Source organism: Mixophyes fleayi, chromosome 4 (assembly GCF_038048845.1).
Source record: "Mixophyes fleayi isolate aMixFle1 chromosome 4, aMixFle1.hap1, whole genome shotgun sequence".
Taxonomy (NCBI): Eukaryota; Metazoa; Chordata; class Amphibia; order Anura; family Limnodynastidae; genus Mixophyes; species Mixophyes fleayi.
This window is the reverse complement of record NC_134405.1, coordinates 82,177,469-82,198,007: the sequence shown is the minus strand read 5'-3', so window position 1 is coordinate 82,198,007 and position 20,539 is coordinate 82,177,469. Positions and strand designations below refer to the sequence as shown.

General features: G+C 42.0%; 1 protein-coding gene across 1 annotated transcript in view; it reads left to right on the top strand.

The window, feature by feature from the left end:
* The first annotated feature begins 1,183 nt into the window (after positions 1-1,183).
* RASL12 (RAS like family 12) overlaps positions 1,184-20,539 on the top strand; it is a 39,146-nt gene continuing 19,790 nt past the window's right edge. Inside the window, exons 1-3 of the mRNA XM_075207643.1 lie at positions 1,184-1,908; positions 5,108-5,234; positions 20,254-20,310. Coding sequence (XP_075063744.1) covers positions 5,111-5,234; positions 20,254-20,310 — 181 coding nt within the window. The 5' untranslated portion in view covers positions 1,184-1,908; positions 5,108-5,110. The remainder of the gene's footprint in view (positions 1,909-5,107; positions 5,235-20,253; positions 20,311-20,539) is intronic.

Genomic DNA, 20,539 nt, shown 5'->3' with positions numbered 1-20,539 from the left:
TTGGATTACATTAACATTATATTATGGGTTCACTATGTAATGCCACATTGTGCATCTTTAATATTTATAGTCACCGTTATTTTTATTGCCTTTTAAAAAAAAAAAAATTCTAGTATTATTTTGGTTTCACAAATTAATTTGCAATCAAAAAGGGATCAATTTTTTTTTAAAAAAAAGTACCCGGAAATTACATAACACTTTGCCCATTTACTACTATATACAATTCTAATGGAGCAATCATTGGACATGAAATGGGCATTTCTCTTATGTTCTGAATGGCGAGATTGCTCAAACAGCATCACAACCACCTCTTTCATTTTGGCCGTTTGGATGGCTGTTTTGCAGCGGTTTTGCAAACCCCAGCTTAGTAAATCCGGCTGTTTGTATGTTCATCATTGTTAAAATCGGGATGGCGGTTTGTAAAGTGGTGGTTTAGAAAAAAGTCATTTCTGGCCGTTTTGACGGCGGCTTTGCCTTTAGTAAATCCGGCGCAGGCAAAACCGCCGGCAAAGTAGCCGAAAAGCGGTGGGTTGAGCAAAGTGAAAGCTGAATGGACTGGTAGGAGAGAGCACGATAGCTGCCAACTGTTCTGATTCTGGTGGGACAGTCCTGATTTTAGGTGACTGTTCCGCTATGTACCGATCTAGAGGCTGGGGTCCAGACTGTGCACTTTTTTGCATACACGTCATTCTTATTTGCTACAATATGGCATTAGTCATGTCCTCGGTGGGCAGACCATGCCCTCTCTAGTCACACACTCAGCTGGTGGCTACTCCCCCTCTGGTGGGCCCCTATCATGACATCCCCTGGTGGGCCCTTCATGTCCCTATCCGACAATGATATCATATACCAGTATTATGCAAGTCTGTATTCTGCATTTCAATGTAACCTGTGATCTACAGGATATCCTACCAGATCACATGTGGGATAATATAAATAGATCCAGCCCGGTAAGTAGGTAGGAAAATATATATAGAGAGAGCACCTAATAACATCTGTCATATTATATGACATGTGTTTGGTCATATGTTATGTACAGTATTATTCAGAGAGCATGTGATATGTGTATTACACAGTGGGAATTATAAACATCATCATTAGAACAGTGCAGTAATATGTCCAGGGACCATTTTCTAGCTTCGTTAATGATCTGTGACAAACTGAAGAGGATTCCCGTTTTTTCCTCTGGGGCACTGAAAAAATACTTCCCATACAAGGAGTTTGGCAGCCTGTTCAGAATAGAACAGCACTGCCCCATCTGCAGAGTGATGGAACAGGAGACCGAAGAGAGACAGTGAGAGGGAATCTGGGCACAGAGACATCTGGCAAGAGAGCAGGAAAAATGAGACATCTCTGCTACAGGCAGAATAAAGCCTTGATCAGAGGGGAAATCAGAGCACCTGGAATAGAGGAAAGAATACTTTATAAAGTTTAATAACTCCATGTGTTACATCACAGAGCATTTTATAATGTGATATAACTGCCAATAACCAAAGAAAGAACAGACACCATCATAAGGCATTGCTGCATATCTGCACACACCAGTAGTGACTGGGACACAACGGAAGCTTGGAACATAACTTGAGAAACACCTAACAGTATCTGGTGGGAGGGGGTGTAGATACAGGGAGGGGAGAGCTGGGTGTATTCCAGCTGTTGGGAAGAGACATCTGAGGCGGTGGTAAAACAAATCTACAGGAAATTAGCACAGATCCCAGAATTACAGAGGATTAAGGAGCATCTCCTGGTAGGACCTTTCATCCCTGTACCGTGGACCACGCTCCTGACATAAAATGTGCTTCTCCAGCATCTTCTCCGATGGATATGTGAAGCTCTCTTGGTATCATGGAAAATCACAGAGTCTCTAAGCTGTCAGACACAAAACTCTTCTCTTCTCACTAATGCCAGGTGAGAGTACTTTGATGCATAATCCATGAATCCATCTGAAATCTTTATGTGACTTATTTGACTGTACCTGGCATATTGTGTGTTTCACAGGTCAACCTTTATGTGTTGTGCCAGACAGTCAGCATCTTGTGTGTTACGCAGTGAGGGCTCTTGGTAAATAGTATGTGTTATTGTGGTTGTTAGGATGCACTGAACAGTAATATAGTGCAAACTGTGTGCTACAGAGAGAAGTGTCTAAGTAAAATATATATAAAATAATATTAATTGGTCTCTGACTCAACTAGCTCAATGTTCACAGCAAACTATTAATTAACACCCTTTACTTCAGTGGTCAGATAGGTGTGTTCTGTAATGCATTATGTCAAGGGTTACAAACAACCTATCCTCAAACATTGCCCCAGCTGGCGCTCTCATTTATCATTTGTCATTTGCCCTTTACTGTGATCAGGGGCAGGCTGGGCTGGAAGTATCTGCCCCCTGGGCCCATCTCATAATGGGCTTCCTTGGGCTGGGTCACTGGGCCACCTGCAATTTTGTTCTTTTAAAATAGGCTAAACTTTGCCAGCTCTCCCCTGACCGTGATAATTTATAGCAATGCTGCACAGTGCTTCAGAGGACGGAACAGTTATTGGTTCTAAATTAATATTCATAAGCCATATATCGTGTATAAAAAATAATATAGAACATATGTAGGTTCTCAGGGACGACGAGGGCCACAAAATGATTTTGGAGATTGTTATTTGGCCAATGGGCAACCAGTTGGATGGAATTATACTAGAGAATTTACAGACCCAAAATCGTTCATAGCACCACATTATAGTTAGTGAGGGGAGTGGAGTGAATGCACTGCTTAGGAATTTTGACATCTGTCATGTGAATGTTGTTATTATACATATGGTCTGTTTGTATACAGAGCATACTTTGCTGTTTATAAATATTTCACGTTTGATCTATGTATTTGTGTGCAATGCCTTTTATAAAGTGTACGCTTACTTCATGGTCTTTGGAAACACTTCCCTAAAATCAGACTGTGCCTAGTTTTGCGGGTAATCCTGAAAAAGAGTTTTAGATTATTCTGTTGTCTTGTCCATTCTCATCTTGTCAAGATGTGTGTCTTTATATTTGTTGCTTGTATGTTCTTCATTATGTTTTATGTTTGCCCAGTGTGTTTGTTATTTAGTTAGTTTAGTATTTTATGTTTAAGTAGAAGGCAAATTCTCTGCTGTAGAATAATGTTCCACCCTATAAATAAACGATAATAATAACAACATGATGGGAACAGTAAAAGCATCACACAAAGATCCAGTCTACTACGACCTTAAAATGACCCCCTTTATTACTTTAAATATTTCTTGTTTTCTCTTAAAATATTGCTCAGTTTGACGTAATTTATTGCTTAGTCATGAGAGGGGACATTGGGGCCGCCTTAATTACATGCGTCACCAAGAAATTAGCTTTCCTGAAAGAACTCAAGTGTAAGTTATAAAATGTGCCCCCTTATAAGTATGGGGGGAGACAAAAATGTTGTGCACTCTACTGCAAAGCGTGAAACACTCCTCTAAATGTACCGACATCTCTATCTCATCTAAATGATCCCCGCCACCCAAAACAAAATCTTGTTTTACCAATCCAGTACAAAGTAAGGTGCACTGATACGCTTAACCCACACCACGACCTGTCTAAGTCCTTCATCAGCTGCTGCTTACATCTGTCCTCTAGCAAACACCGTCAACTGGGCCCACAGATTTATACACTTTCCCGGAAAACCAAGCAAACGTCCGCAAAAAGTGTTGCACTTTTTGTAAATTACCTTTTGTGTCGCTATAAAAAGTTGCAGTTAGACAGAGAAGACTGTCAGGGGTGTGTACTTGGTAATCTCGTCCTTGTCTGGTGTACTTTTATTACCACCAGAAGTGCCGAAAGGGGGTGAGGGGTTCAGGTTCAAAGTACTGGGGACACTAGCCTGCCTGTTTAGTGGGAGGAGTCATCATCCTAGTTTGGCCACACCCCCTTCGGTGGCTATGTATGTAGCCCCAAAAAGTTGCTGTACTGGCGCTTCTAAAATTTCTCTTGGCTGCTCTGATTACCACTCGTATATCTGTATGTACCAGTGAAGGGAAACTTGACACACTTGAAGGGCAACATGGCTGGCCCTCTAACCTTCTAGAGGGTCACTCATTATTCTTAGTCTGAGTAATAAGTTAAAAGAGTTCATATAATCAAACAGACACCTTCTTGTAATAACATAGCAGACGTATTAAACAAGTGTTACAAGATATAACAAACAAATCTGATAATAAAGCAGGAAGGAGCTGGGGGCCACAGATGAAGGATCGGAGGGCCACCTGTGGGCCATCAGTGGTCTATATAGTATTCAACATGGAACACGATACATGTCAAATGTTAAAAGCAGCCCACATAATCAATCACTAACTATGCTTAGTATATATTTTTCCAATGGGTATTGTAGTCATTCAGAAACTCATAAAATCTACGTTGCAGAAAGAAGGACATGACAAAGGTGGTGTAACCCTTAGCAACCAATCAGATTCTAACAGTCCTTTTTTTTTGTACAGAATAGAAAATTAAAACACACTACCATTTGAAAGTTGCAGCACCAATGACTTTCTGGTGGAAATGTTAAAACTAATTATGTCCGTGAAATTACGCAAAATCATGACATGGAGGAAGGTGGGAGCCACATAATGCTTCACATCTCCCAGTTCTGTACATCAGATCCTCCCAATATAGACAGGTTTCCCGCCAGTGCATAGGAAGAGGGGCCAGGGATGAGCCCTGCTCGCTAGGGAGGTTTGAGAGGTGAATTATTAATTTTTTTCAAAAGACATTTATGAGACTGGAAATTTCTTTCAAATGTAATCCCACTACATATAATAATTCTGAAGGACAATCTACTGTTATTGTTTTGATTACAGACACATTCAATGTAATATGAATTAATATAAATCTGGTTTTGTTCATTTTGTTTTTATAACTTCACTCCAAATCTAACTTCACTTCATATGTTTCTCTGCTTTTAATCCCAACCACCTCCCCAGTATCTTGTGTGTGCTATAACAATCTGTAGTCTGCATTTATATTAGAATAACAATGTGTGAACATCTTAAATTACAGTTCATTTTTCTTCTTAGATGTTGTACTGCATTGTTTAACCCTATTTTCTTGATGCTAATGGCAGATAATGTCTCTGATGTTTGGGAAACCCAGAGTTCTCAATGCCTCTCACTTCACTGCTTCCAATGAACGGAGCCTGCATGCAGAATGTAACCTGGTGCTGCTGGGGTGTCGCGGAGCTGGGAAATCAGGTGAGAGAAATATCAGTGTGAGCTTAGTAATAACAAGGCTATGTGCTCTGGTTCCACCAAATATACACAGCACACTCACAGCAGTGGTCAAGGAGAAATGTAGAGGTAGTGGTATGGGCATATAGAAGTGGCGGTACGAACATATAGAAGTGGCGGTATGAGCATATAGAAGTGGCGTTATGGACATATAGAAGTGGCGTTATGGACATATAGAAGTGACGGTATGAGCATACAGAAGTGGCGGTATGGACATATAGCAGTGGTGATATGGACATATTGAAATGGCAGTATAGATATATAGAAGTGGCGGTATGAGCATACAGAAGTGGCGGTATGAGCATGTAGAAGTGACGGTATGAGCATATAGAAGTGGCGGTATGGACATATAGAAGTGACGGTATGGACATTTAGAAGTGGCGGTATGAGCATATAGAAGTGACGGTATGGACATTTAGAAGTGGCGGTATGAGCATATAGAAGTGACGGTATGAGCATATAGAAGTGACGGTATGGACATATAGAAGTGACGGTATGAGCATGTAGAAGTGACGGTATGGACATTTAGAAGTGGCGGTATGAGCATATAGAAGTGACGGTATGAGCATATAGAAGTGACGGTATGAGCATATAGAAGTGACGGTATGGACATATAGAAGTGACGGTCTGAGCATATAGAAGTGGCGGTATGGACATATAGAAGTGACGGTATGGACATATAGAAGTGACGGTATGAGCATGTAGAAGTGGCGGTATGGACATTTAGAAGTGGCGGTATGGACATATAGAAGTGGCGGTATGGACATGTAGAAGTGACGGTATGGACATATAGAAGTGGCGGTATGGACATATAGAAGTGACGGTATGAGCATGTAGAAGTGGCGGTATGGACATATAGAAGTGGCGGTATGGACATATAGAAGTGACGGTATGGACATATAGAAGTGACGGTATGGACATATAGAAGTGATGGTATGGACATGTAGAAGTGGCGGTATGGACATATAGAAGTGGCGGTATGGACATATAGAAGTGACGGTATGAGCATGTAGAAGTGGCGGTATGGACATATAAAAGTGACGGTATGGACATATAGAAGTGGCGGTATGGACATATAGAAGTGGCGGTATGGACATATAGAAGTGGCGGTATGGACATATAGAAGTGGCGGTATGAGCATATAGAAGTGACGGTATGGACATATAGAAGTGACGGTATGAGCATGTAGAAGTGACTGTATGAGCATATAGAAGTGGCGGTATGAGCATATAGAAGTGACGGTATGGACATATAGAAGTGACGGTATGAGCATGTACAAGTGGCGATATGGACATATAGAAGTGGCGATATGGACATATAGAAGTGACGGTATGGACATTTAGAAGTGACGGTATGGGCATATAGAAGTGATGGTATGAGCATGTAGAAGTGACGGTATGGACATTTAGAAGTGGCGGTATGAGCATATAGAAGTGACGGTATGAGCATATAGAAGTGACGGTATGAGCATATAGAAGTGACGGTATGGACATATAGAAGTGACGGTCTGAGCATGTAGAAGTGACGGTATGGACATTTAGAAGTGGCGGTATGGACATTTAGAAGTGGCGGTACGAACATATAGAAGTGGCGGTATGAGCATATAGAAGTGGCGTTATGGACATATAGAAGTGGCGTTATAGACATATAGAAGTGACGGTATGAGCATACAGAAGTGGCGGTATGGACATATAGCAGTGGTGATATGGACATATTGAAATGGCAGTATAGATATATAGAAGTGGCGGTATGAGCATACAGAAGTGGCGGTATGAGCATGTAGAAGTGACGGTATGAGCATATAGAAGTGGCGGTATGGACATATAGAAGTGACGGTATGGACATTTAGAAGTGGCGGTATGAGCATATAGAAGTGACGGTATGGACATTTAGAAGTGGCGGTATGAGCATATAGAAGTGACGGTATGAGCCTATAGAAGTGACGGTATGGACATATAGAAGTGACGGTATGAGCATGTAGAAGTGACGGTATGGACATTTAGAAGTGGCGGTATGAGCATATAGAAGTGACGGTATGAGCATATAGAAGTGACGGTATGAGCATATAGAAGTGACGGTATGAGCATATAGAAGTGACGGTATGGACATATAGAAGTGACGGTCTGAGCATATAGAAGTGGCGGTATGGACATATAGAAGTGACGGTATGGACATATAGAAGTGACGGTATGAGCATGTAGAAGTGGCGGTATGGACATTTAGAAGTGGCGGTATGGACATATAGAAGTGGCGGTATGGACATGTAGAAGTGACGGTATGGACATATAGAAGTGGCGGTATGGACATATAGAAGTGACGGTATGAGCATGTAGAAGTGGCGGTATGGACATATAGAAATGCGGTATGAACATATAGAAGTGACGGTATGGACATATAGAAGTGACGATATGGACATATAGAAGTGATGGTATGGACATGTAGAAGTGGCGGTATGGACATATAGAAGTGGCGGTATGGACATATAGAAGTAACGGTATGAGCATGTAGAAGTGGGGGTATGGACATATAAAAGTGACGGTATGGACATATAGAAGTGGCGGTATGAGCATATAGAAGTGGCGGTATGGACATATAGAAGTGGCGGTATGGACATATAGAAGTGGCGGTATGAGCATATAGAAGTGACGGTATGGACATATAGAAGTGACGGTATGAGCATGTACAAGTGGCGATATGGACATATAGAAGTGGCGGTATGGACATATAGAAGTGACGGTATGGACATTTAGAAGTGGCGGTATGGGCATATAGAAGTGACGGTATGAGCATGTAGAAGTGACGGTATGGACATTTAGAAGTGGCGGTATGAGCATATAGAAGTGACGGTATGAGCATATAGAAGTGACGGTATGGACATATAGAAGTGACGGTCTGAGCATATAGAAGTGGCGGTATGGACATATAGAAGTGACGGTATGGACATATAGAAGTGACGGTATGAGCATGTAGAAGTGGCGGTATGGACATATAGAAGTGGCGGTATGGACATATAGAAGTGACGGTATGAGCATATAGAAGTGGCGGTATGGACATGTAGAAGTGGCGGTATGGACATATAGAAGTGGCGGTATGGACATGTAGAAGTGGCGGTATGGACATATAGAAGTGGCGGTATGGACATATAGAAGTGACGGTATGAGCATATAGAAGTGATGGTATGGACATATAGAAGTGGCGGTAAGGACATATAGAAGTGGCGGTATGGACATATAGAAGTGGCGGTATGAGCATATAGAAGTGACGGTATGGACATATAGAAGTGACGGTATGAGCATGTAGAAGTGGCGGTATGGACATATAGAAGTGGCGGTATGGACATATAGAAGTGGCGGTATGGACATATAGAAGTGGCGGTAAGGACATATAGAAGTGATGGTATGGACATATAGAAGTGATGGTATGAGCATATAGAAGTGACGGTATGGACATATAGAAGTGATGGTATGGACATATAGAAGTGACGGTATGGACATATAGAAGTGGCGGTATGGACATATAGAAGTGACGGTATGGACATATAGAAGTGACTGTCTGAGCATATAGAAGTGGCGGTATGGACATATAGAAGTGACGGTATGAGCATATAGAAGTGGCAGTATGGACATATAGAAGTGATGGTATGGACATATAGAAGTGGCGGTATGGACATATAGAAGTGGTGGCATGGGCACATAGAAGTGGTGGTATGGGCATATAGAAGTGGCGGTATGAACATATAGAAGTGGTGGTATAGGCATATAGAAGTGGCGGTATGAGCATATAGAAGTGACGGTCTGAGCATATAGAAGTGACGGTATGAGCATATAGAAGTGGCGGTATGGACATGTAGAAGTGGCGGTATGGACATATAGAAGTGACGGTATGAGCATGTAGAAGTGGCGGTATGGACATATAGAAGTGACGGTATGAGCATGTAGAAGTGGCGGTATGGACATATAGAAGTGGCGGTATGGACATATAGAAGTGACGGTATGAGCATGTAGAAGTGACGGTATGAGCATGTAGAAGTGGCGGTATGGACATATAGAAGTGACGGTATGAGCATGTAGAAGTGGCGGTATAGACATATAGAAGTGACGGTGTGAGCATATAGAAGTGACGGTATGAGCATATAGAAGTGGCGGTATGAGCATGTACAAGTGGCGATATGGACATATAGAAGTGGCGGTATGGGCATATAGAATTGGCGGTATGAGCATATAGAAGTGACGGTCTGAGCATATAGAAGTGACGGTATGAGCATATAGAAGTGGCGGTATGAGCATGTACAAGTGGCGATATGGACATATAGAAGTGGCGGTATGGACATATAGAAGTGACGGTATGGACATTTAGAAGTGGCGGTATGGGCATATAGAAGTGACGGTATGAGCATGTAGAAGTGACGGTATGGACATTTAGAAGTGGCGGTATGAGCATATAGAAGTGACGGTATGAGCATATAGAAGTGACGGTATGAGCATATAGAAGTGACGGTATGGACATATAGAAGTGACGGTCTGAGCATATAGAAGTGGCGGTATGGACATATAGAAGTGACGGTATGGACATATAGAAGTGACGGTATGAGCATGTAGAAATGGCGGTATGGACATTTAGAAGTGGCGGTATGGACATATAGAAGTGACGGTATGAGCATATAGAAGTGGCGGTATGGACATGTAGAAGTGGCGGTATGGACATATAGAAGTGGCGGTATGGACATGTAGAAGTGGCGGTATGGACATGTAGAAGTGGCGGTATGGACATATAGAAGTGACGGTATGAGCATATAGAAGTGATGGTATGGCCATATAGAAGTGGCGGTATGGACATATAGAAGTGGCGGTATGGACATATAGAAGTGGCGGTATGAGCATATAGAAGTGACGGTATGGACATATAGAAGTGACGGTATGAGCATGTAGAAGTGGCGGTATGGACATATAGAAGTGGCCGTATGGACATATAGAAGTGGCGGTATGGACATATAGAAGTGGCGGTATGGACATATAGAAGTGATGGTATGGACATATAGAAGTGATGGTATGAGCATATAGAAGTGACGGTATGGACATATAGAAGTGACGGTATGGACATATAGAAGTGACGGTATGGACATATAGAAGTGGCGGTATGGACATATAGAAGTGGCGGTATGGACATATAGAAGTGACTGTCTGAGCATATAGAAGTGGCGGTATGGACATATAGAAGTGACGGTATGAGCATATAGAAGTGGCAGTATGGACATATAGAAGTGATGGTATGGACATATAGAAGTGGCGGTATGGACATATAGAAGTGGTGGCATGGGCACATAGAAGTGGTGGTATGGGCATATAGAAGTGGCGGTATGAACATATAGAAGTGGTGGTATGGGCATATAGAAGTGGCGGTATGAGCATATAGAAGTGACGGTCTGAGCATATAGAAGTGACGGTATGAGCATATAGAAGTGGCGGTATGGACATGTAGAAGTGGCGGTATGGACATATAGAAGTGACGGTATGAGCATGTAGAAGTGGCGGTATGGACATATAGAAGTGACGGTATGAGCATGTAGAAGTGGCGGTATGGACATATAGAAGTGGCGGTATGGACATATAGAAGTGGCCGTATGGACATATAGAAGTGGCGGTATGGACATATAGAAGTGGCGGTATGGACATATAGAAGTGATGGTATGGACATATAGAAGTGATGGTATGAGCATATAGAAGTGACGGTATGGACATATAGAAGTGACGGTATGGACATATAGAAGTGACGGTATGGACATATAGAAGTGGCGGTATGGACATATAGAAGTGGCGGTATGGACATATAGAAGTGACTGTCTGAGCATATAGAAGTGGCGGTATGGACATATAGAAGTGACGGTATGAGCATATAGAAGTGGCAGTATGGACATATAGAAGTGATGGTATGGACATATAGAAGTGGTGGTATGGACATATAGAAGTGGTGGCATGGGCACATAGAAGTGGTGGTATGGGCATATAGAAGTGGCGGTATGAACATATAGAAGTGGTGGTATGGGCATATAGAAGTGGCGGTATGAGCATATAGAAGTGACGGTCTGAGCATGTAGAAGTGGCGGTATGGACATATAGAAGTGACGGTATGAGCATATACAAGTGGCAGTATGGACATATAGAAGTGATGGTAAGGACATATAGAATTGGCGGTATGGACATATAGAAGTGGTGGCATGGGCACAAAGAAGTGGTGGTATGGGCATATAGAAGTGGCGGTATGGACATATAGAAGTGGCGGTATGGACATATAGAAGTGATGGTATGGACATATAGAAGTGATGGTATGAGCATATAGAAGTGACGGTATGGACATATAGAAGTGACGGTATGGACATATAGAAGTGACGGTATGGACATATAGAAGTGGCGGTATGGACATATAGAAGTGGCGGTATGGACATATAGAAGTGACTATCTGAGCATATAGAAGTGGCGGTATGGCCATATAGAAGTGACGGTATGAGCATATAGAAGTGGCAGTATGGACATATAGAAGTGATGGTATGGACATATAGAAGTGGCGGTATGGACATATAGAAGTGGTGGCATGGGCACATAGAAGTGGTGGTATGGGCATATAGAAGTGGCGGTATGAACATATAGAAGTGGTGGTATGGGCATATAGAAGTGGCGGTATGAGCATATAGAAGTGACGGTCTGAGCATATAGAAGTGACGGTATGAGCATATAGAAGTGGCGGTATGGACATGTAGAAGTGGCGGTATGGACATATAGAAGTGACGGTATGAGCATGTAGAAGTGGCGGTATGGACATATAGAAGTGACGGTATGAGCATGTAGAAGTGGCGGTATGGACATATAGAAGTGGCGGTATGGACATATAGAAGTGACGGTATGAGCATGTAGAAGTGGCGGTATGGACATATAGAAGTGACGGTATGAGCATGTAGAAGTGGCGGTATGGACATATAGAAGTGGCGGTATGGACATATAGAAATGAGGGTATGAGCATGTAGAAGTGACGGTATGAGCATGTAGAAGTGGCGGTATGGACATATAGAAGTGACGATATGAGCATGTAGAAGTGGCGGTATAGACATATAGAAGTGACGGTGTGAGCATGTAGAAGTGGCGGTATGGACATATAGAAGTGACGGTATGAGCATGTAGAAGTGGCGGTATGGACATATAGAAGTGGCGGTATGGACATATAGAAGTGACGGTATGAGCATGTAGAAGTGGCGGTATGAGCATATAGAAGTGGCGGTATGGACATATAGAGGTGGCGGTATGGACATATAGAAGTGGCGGTATGGACATATAGAAGTGGCGGTATGAGCATGTAGAAGTGGTGGTATGAACATATAAAAGTGGTGGTATGGGCATAGAGAATTGGCGGTGTGAGCATATAGAAGTGACGGTCTGAGCATATAGAAGTGACGGTATGAGCATATAGAAGTGGCGGTATGGACATATAGAAGTGGCGGTATGGACATATAGAAGTGACGGTATGAGCATGTAGAAGTGTCAGTATGGACATATAGAAGTGACGGTATGAGCATGTAGAAGTGGCTGTATGGACATATAGAAGTGACGGTATGAGCATGTAGAATTGGCGTTATGGGCATATAGAAGTGGCGATATGGGCATATAGAAGTGCAGTATGGCCATATAGAAAATGTAAGTGATTGGATTTTGATAGCTTTATAATGAAGGCAGTAAAAGAAGTGGTGGTATGGCATACCACCTTATACATGCCCACTCCGCCCACTGACTCACAGTACATTGGCAAAACCAGGATAACAGCTTCTCAAATTCTGCATGGGTGCACAGCAGGGGCTGGCTGACAAATTTTAGTCTGGGGGCTCGAAACTCCGCTCATTAGGAAAACAAAATGGTAGTTCAGGGACTTAGCCCAAGATAGCCCTCTATGGGACAGTCCACTCAAATAGCAATACATAGCACATAAAGAATTATAGCTGCATACTCGGACAGTCAATACAACCTTGCAGGTAGTATGTAATATTTTATAATCCACTCATATTCAAGCCCTAAAATATAATTCAATGCAAGCATTGCATGGCATTGTAGTTACCCTACTTTGTTCTTTTAATCTCTAAAAAGCAGTATTCTTTATGTAAAGGATTCTAGACTTTTATATTCTGTTTCATACTGACTATGCAGTGAGCACTATTGACAACCAATCTCTTTAAAAATGGATTGATACCTATAATGATTCTACTGAATACAGTATTTATAACATGCCAACAGTTTATGTAGCTCAGTGTGTAAGAGGGACACACAGTGCTGTAACTAGCACCACTGCAGGGGAGGCAGTGGCTATGTGGCTCAGAGATAAGGGGTTAGCCCATAGCCATCACACACCACACAGCTGCGGTAGTTTCATCACTGCCCATAGCCGTCACACCCCACACAGCGGCGGTAGTTTCATCACTGCCCATAGCCGCCACACCATACACAACGGCGGTAGTTCCATCACTGCCTATAGCCGCCACACCCCACACAACGGCGGTAGTTCCATCACTGCCTATAGCCGTCACACCCCACACAACGGCGGTAGTTTCATCACTGCCCATAGCCGTCACACCCCACACAGAGGCGGTAGTTTCATCACTGCCCATAGCCGCCACACCCCACACAACGGCGGTAGTTCCATCACTGCCTATAGCCGTCACACTCCACACAACGGCGGTAGTTCCATCACTGCCCATAGCCGTCACACCCCACACAGCGCAGGTAGTTCCATCACTGCCTATAGCCGTCACACTCCACACAATGGCGGTAGTTCCATCACTGCCCATAGCCATTACACCCCACACAGCGCAGGTAGTTCCATCACTGCCTGCGCTGCGCCCACTATCAGCACAAAGTATGATCAAGGAAACCACGATAATGTACCCTCTATCATTTTTCATAGGGGCCAACTGTCCCTAATTTCCAGGTACAGTCTCAGGTTTTAATGATTTGTACCTGGCAATGTTTCTGTATGTTCATATTGCACAACTGCACCATAAAAGTCCTCTTTTTCTGCACGTTTGTTACCATTTTTGTTTGGAACAGCGAGTTATAATCAAATAGTGATATGATAAGGTTGTATTGCTCCAAGATCCACTAAGACAGTACCGTGATGTGCTGAGATTCCCTGAATCAGGAGCAAAATGTTCCTGGAAGCAGTTTTAAAATGTTGGCAATTATGATCTTTGTGTATGCAAAAAAATGTGCGGTTCATATAGCAACAGAGCAAAGTGTTCAAATGTTATCACTATAGCAACATCTAGAGCTCAACAATTCTTGCTTATTAAAAAAAAACATGATTGTAAAAAAAATATTCTTATCCTAAAGAGTAGACACAGTAACCAGAGGAATTCAGAACAGTTATGTTGTTAGAGGGGCAGCATTGCCCCTCTATTCATCTGTCCTTACACAGGGGTGGCATTGCCTGTCTGCCCATCCATCCTTACACAGGGGTGGCTTTGCTCGTCTACCCATCCGTCCTTACACAGGTGCGGCATTGCACATCTGCCCATCCGTCCTTGCACAGGGGCGGCATTGCCTATCTGCCCATCCGTCCTTACACAGGTGCGGCATTGCCCATCTGTCCTTACACAGGGGCGGTATTGCCCGTCTACCCATCCATCCATACACAGGGGCAGTATTGCACGTCTGCCCATTCGTCCTTACACAGGTGCGGCATTGCCCATCTACCCATTCATCCATACACAGGGGCGGCATTGCCCGTCTACCCATTCATCCATACACAGGGGTGGCACTGCCCGTCTGCCCATCCGTCCTTACATTTTAGTGAGCGTGCTGGCAGAGCAGCTGGTGATGTTTTTGTGGCTGATTGCTGTTTTTCATGTACTTTTCTCCAGTTTTGGCGATATAGTGTGATAGTGGGGAATTTTTGGGGCTCAGTCTCAACAAGAGGTTTAAGTCGTGCCCCCCTTAATGCTAGTTTAATGCTGTAATTAGGGAGCGTGTTCTTCCTATTTTGTTTTCTACCATAATTGATACTTTTAGCGGTCAGCCTCAAGAAAATTGTTAACTAAACTGCAATATTAACTGCAATGTGTAAAATAAACGGCTATTTCGTACAATACAATGTCATGCAGTCTTGGTGTTTCTCTTTATGGCTTAACAATAGCTAGTCATGTCTTATCTAGGCAGTAGGAGTAGGTTAGTTATTATATTTAATGTTACCTTTCATAAAGAGGCTACTTGAGATATTTCTATTGTCCTTACATTGCATATGCAGCTGAGTACATGCTATTGTTCTGTTATGTCAGGCTAAGTATAGTTGCCAACATTCCAAAGACACTTTGTTGCTGATATCAGGCATTGAAGCATTTCATGGGTGATACCTTGGAGTACAACCCCATCATCTCTCTATTGTGCAAGCAGCAGTCCCAAAATTTGATCCTGGAATTTTTTGGCCCTGAAATTGTCCCTGTTTTTCAGTATTGACCAACTGTACAATAAAATTCCTATTTTTCTGCATGTTATTATTATTATTATTAATATTTATTTATAAGGCGCTACAAGGCATCCGCAGCGCCGTACAGAGACAAACAAAATCACAATACAATGGGAGACAGCACAGTACAGTAAACACAGCAACTCAGTACGCTCAATGCACAGCTAGAGAGGGCGGGGAAGGGGGAGGGAGGATCCGAAAACGACGGGGCCCAAGAAGGGGGGCGCGGAAGACAGGGAGACCCCCAGGGGGAGGAGGGAGCGAAAGTGGATGTGGGGTGGAGGACCTTTGAGGAGGAGGGCTAAGTAGCTGGAGAGCAGAGTTAGAAGTGGTGGAAACAGGAGGAGAGATGGCCCTGCTCAGAGGAGCGTACAATCTAAGGGATAATCTAACAATCTAATGTTAGATTGAAGTCCCATCATCTATTCCTATGCTCTAAGCTTTGGAAGTAAAGATTTACTGGAAAATGTGTATTTAAAATTATATTATTTTATTCAGTAAACATGACATGATAGGGAATGTAGTTGTACAATGGCCAGCGAAAGAGTATAGCGCGTAGCCCATGTTGATGTTCTAGCTCAGTGATGGGCAATCTGATACACTTCGGGGAGCATACGGTGCAGCCGTCTAACCTTCAAGAAGATCTCAATGATAATTTAAAACAATACATCTAATCAAAGATAGAGACACCTATCTATAATAACATATCAGCTGGCATTTTAAACAAGTGTTACAAGCTATAACAAATACATCTGACAATCAAACAGGTAGGAGCAGGGGCCACAGGTGAAGGCTCAGAGGGCTGCACTGCTGTAGCTCAACAAGAAGTATTTGCATATATTCTTTATTTATTGTAACGAGTAAAATAAGAAACTTTTACACTGTAATAAATGTCCAATAATATAATTGTTAAAATAATACAAAGTCTAGAATGAATCAAACTGCAATATATGAAAGGCAGGTAATTAGGGGGAGGAAGGGAATATATAATAATAATCATCAACAAGTTGTATGCTGGGACGTTTGGGGAAATGGATGTGGCAATAGGGGAATTGCATGTAATAGAACCTATGGTCTTTTACAAAGTAATATTCGTGGATCTGAAAATCTAATACTTTTTTGTTTTACCCCAGAATAAGCATCTGTGGGAGGATTATTTAAGGTTAGTAGATGGGTCCTCATATCAGTGGTGGATTGGCCTCATGTAGGTGGGACCAAAACAACTGTAGGTGGGGTCCACAAAAATTAGGCAGGGTTAGCCTTAGGATGAGATGGTGATAACAGAACAGGTATTGTGATGGTACATGTGTCTCAATACTTGTTAAATAGGCTTCCCCATGCAAAAGCAATCATTCCTCCAGCATTGTTGCCAGCGGTAACCCTTTGAAGAGAGAAAAAGCTCTATTGATTTATTGAAGGGTCTTTCGCCCTTTAATAAATCAGCCCTTTAGTGCATGCATAATCCTCAATGAGGATTCCTTGACCAGCAGTGTCTACCTACCTGGAAAAGTCTCGGTAAGGCCTATGCCATGCCACACCTATCTCAAGTAAATGAGGTAGCTGGGTTTAAGACCAAAGGCACATCCAAATTTGACTTGTATGTATCTTCTAAGCCAAGTAGACATAAATTCTATATATCTATCTTGGGCTGAATGTGTGATGTTGTTCATAGTCATATAAGTTGCTTCTTTTAAACCAATTTGTTATAGATGGGGGTTTGTCAGATCTCCAGTGTACAGGTATTATTGCCTTGGCAGCATTATTCAAGTATATCAAAAGTGATTTTTTTTTATAGACTGCAATTGGGATTTTGGTGTGCAATATAAGCCAGAAACCAGGATCAGTCGATACCTCAACTCCCACAATTTTTGGAGAAAATCAGTAAGTCCTTTTGCCAAAAAGAGATTACCCAATCACATTTTCACCAAATGTGTATAAGGGTTCCCAGGCTGCATTTCATCTCACGCAAGTGGCTGGTATACTTGGGGAAACTTTGTTGAGCATAATAGGGTATTTATACCACCTGGATAGGATTTTACATTGTGTTTCGACTACTAAAAGCTTGAAGAGCATCAGGGAAGGCCTAGCAAATTTTAGCCATGGGGGCAAGACTCAACTCGGTCCAGTGATCCAGACATAGGTAGTCCAATAGGGGAACGGCTTGGGGGGAAAGTGCTCCCGTGGCTCCCAGCCCAGCCAGCCCCTTAAGAGCATGCATTTGCTAGTAAAAAGATTTTTAGCCAATGGGTCACATTTAGGGCCTGATTCATCACCAAACGCATACCGAACATTATATGCTTTTTTTAATAACAGCTCTAACATACAATACACTGCAGGATACGTCCAATACATATGTGGAATATAAAGTCCCAGTAGAACGCACGGAAAAAAAAACAACTATTCAATTAATGTCACATGTTAATAATATAGTCATCAATGACAAAACTTTAAAATACATTTATTAGGATCTTAAGCATGTCTACTGTACATAAAATGCATTTTTACGGTCGCTCCTGATTTCAAACGCATGTTCTAGCATGTATACACAGCTGTCATCACTAGTAATCGCCACTTACACCACACCTTCAGCTGGTGCAAGTATTACGACTGGACATCACGTACCTTTGAGATGCCCAAAGCTTGAATCGGACGCAACATATCACCATTTCCATCCTTAATGAATCAGGCCCTTAATGTGTTGGGTAGGGGCTTGGGTCATTATGACACGCATACTGAGCGCATCGTGCGTTTGTTTTAAACTGCAAGTTAATCAGCTCTGCATACTCCCAATGTCAACAAGGAATGGGTCTAAAGATAGGTGTAGTGTTGACTACGGGTGTAGGTTTACTCTGCTGTATTAGACCAGACACTGCAGGATATGTACAATACCAGTACATAACTGTTCAAGGGAAGAATACGTTTTGTGTAAATTGTGTTCTTTGCCTATCTCCTGCAATGTTTTATTAGCAAGTATGACTGCTGTTACCATATGGGAAGAGAGAGGAATTCCTGTATTTCTAAAAATGAACGCACCCCATTCGAGTCAATCAGCTGACTGACATGTCTCTTCATGGTGTTGACTGCTTGTGGATGTGTACCTGGGAGAAACCATAGACTGTGAATGATTGAGGTGATTGGGGAATTGTATTAAGAAATAGATTTACTGGTCCTGAGTCTCCGCTAACATCTAAGGATTGGACCAATTGTCGGAGGCGATACGGTTGGGATATCTTGTATCCAAGGAGCTATTTTTAGCAGCGTAGGTGAGGCAACATGTTTATCTATTGTTTTGTGCCCTTTAATCTGGACCATTCCAAAGTTCTATATAATATTACTGTCTTATAGCAACCTAGAAACCACTGTAGTTGCATACCTCCCTGATGTTCACTGATTAAGGTGAGCTCTCCCCTCACCCCCGATAAAGTCTCTAACGATCTTTTGGTGCTCCATGAAAAATGGGGTTTGGGATCACAATTGGTATACTTTGAAATAAATGTAGGATCCTGGGGAACTTATTAGTTTTAATTATATTAATTCTTCCAAGCCAAGAGAATTTACAGGACAGCCAACCTTTTAGCTCCAAACACAATTTGGGTATTAGGAGAGCGAAGTTAGATTTATATAGTTTTGTTACATATTTAGTCAGAATAATCCCTAGGTATTTGTTTTGGGAAGGATGCCAAGTAAACGGAGAGGTGCGCTGTAATCCACCAATGATGGAGTCTGCAATGTCAATGTTAAGAGCAACTGACTTAGAATAATTAATCTTAAAGATTGACAATTCTCCAAATTTATAACATTCTTTCATGAGATGGCAATTACAGGATTAGTTATTGCAGCCAACAAATCATCTTCAAATAATGCAAGTTTGTATTTATTGTCACCCAATTGTATATCATTGATGTCTGGAAAGATTTAATGTGTCTGTAAACTATTTAATCCCTGTCATGACGTGTTTACTGATTATAATATATATTGTTTTGCATTCTAAATGCTCATCAACAAACAATATCGACCTATGCTTTATGGAAGCTATTGTGTATCTTAAGTTCGGTCAGCCATTAATGTTGCTGACAATATAATAATGACTGTGGAAGATATGCTGCAGATCCTGGTTCAAATCAGCTCCTTGTGATAATGTTATTCATAGTCTAGTGAGAAAGGTTTACATGTTCGCACAGACAATGAGGATGCTTAAATACCTGCCAAAATCAGGACATGTTACACCGTGCCCTGATACACATATACATATGTGATGCTACATCCCTTTTGCGATAGATGACACCTCTTTCTGCAGTCAAAAATCGGGACCATGCTGCTAAAATTGGGACTTTTGGCAGGTATGATATTATTTTTCACTAATGCTAAAAATGGACATATAGATTTCACTGCAAACCAACCACATAATAATAATTAGGGTTGTGAATACTGTATTTATCCATTAGTTGTAATAAAATAATTAACCCATGCACTTCCTCTTTTTCAGCTCTGACTGTGAAGTTTCTGACCAGACGATTTATAAGTGAATATGACCCCTTTCTCGGTGAGTTATATGTTTTATGGATGTACTAACTAGGAGAGGTGGTCAGGAGCCTTTTCTACCAGGGATTCGACCACTGCCAGATCAGCCTGCAGTGGTATGATTGTTGCTTTGTCAATTTTTAACAAGGTACAAGGGTTTTAACAAGGTACAGGAGGGAAACATGCTTCAAAGGAAGAGAAGTATTAGAACACGAGGACATGCACTGAAACTGGAGGGAAGGAGGTTCAGA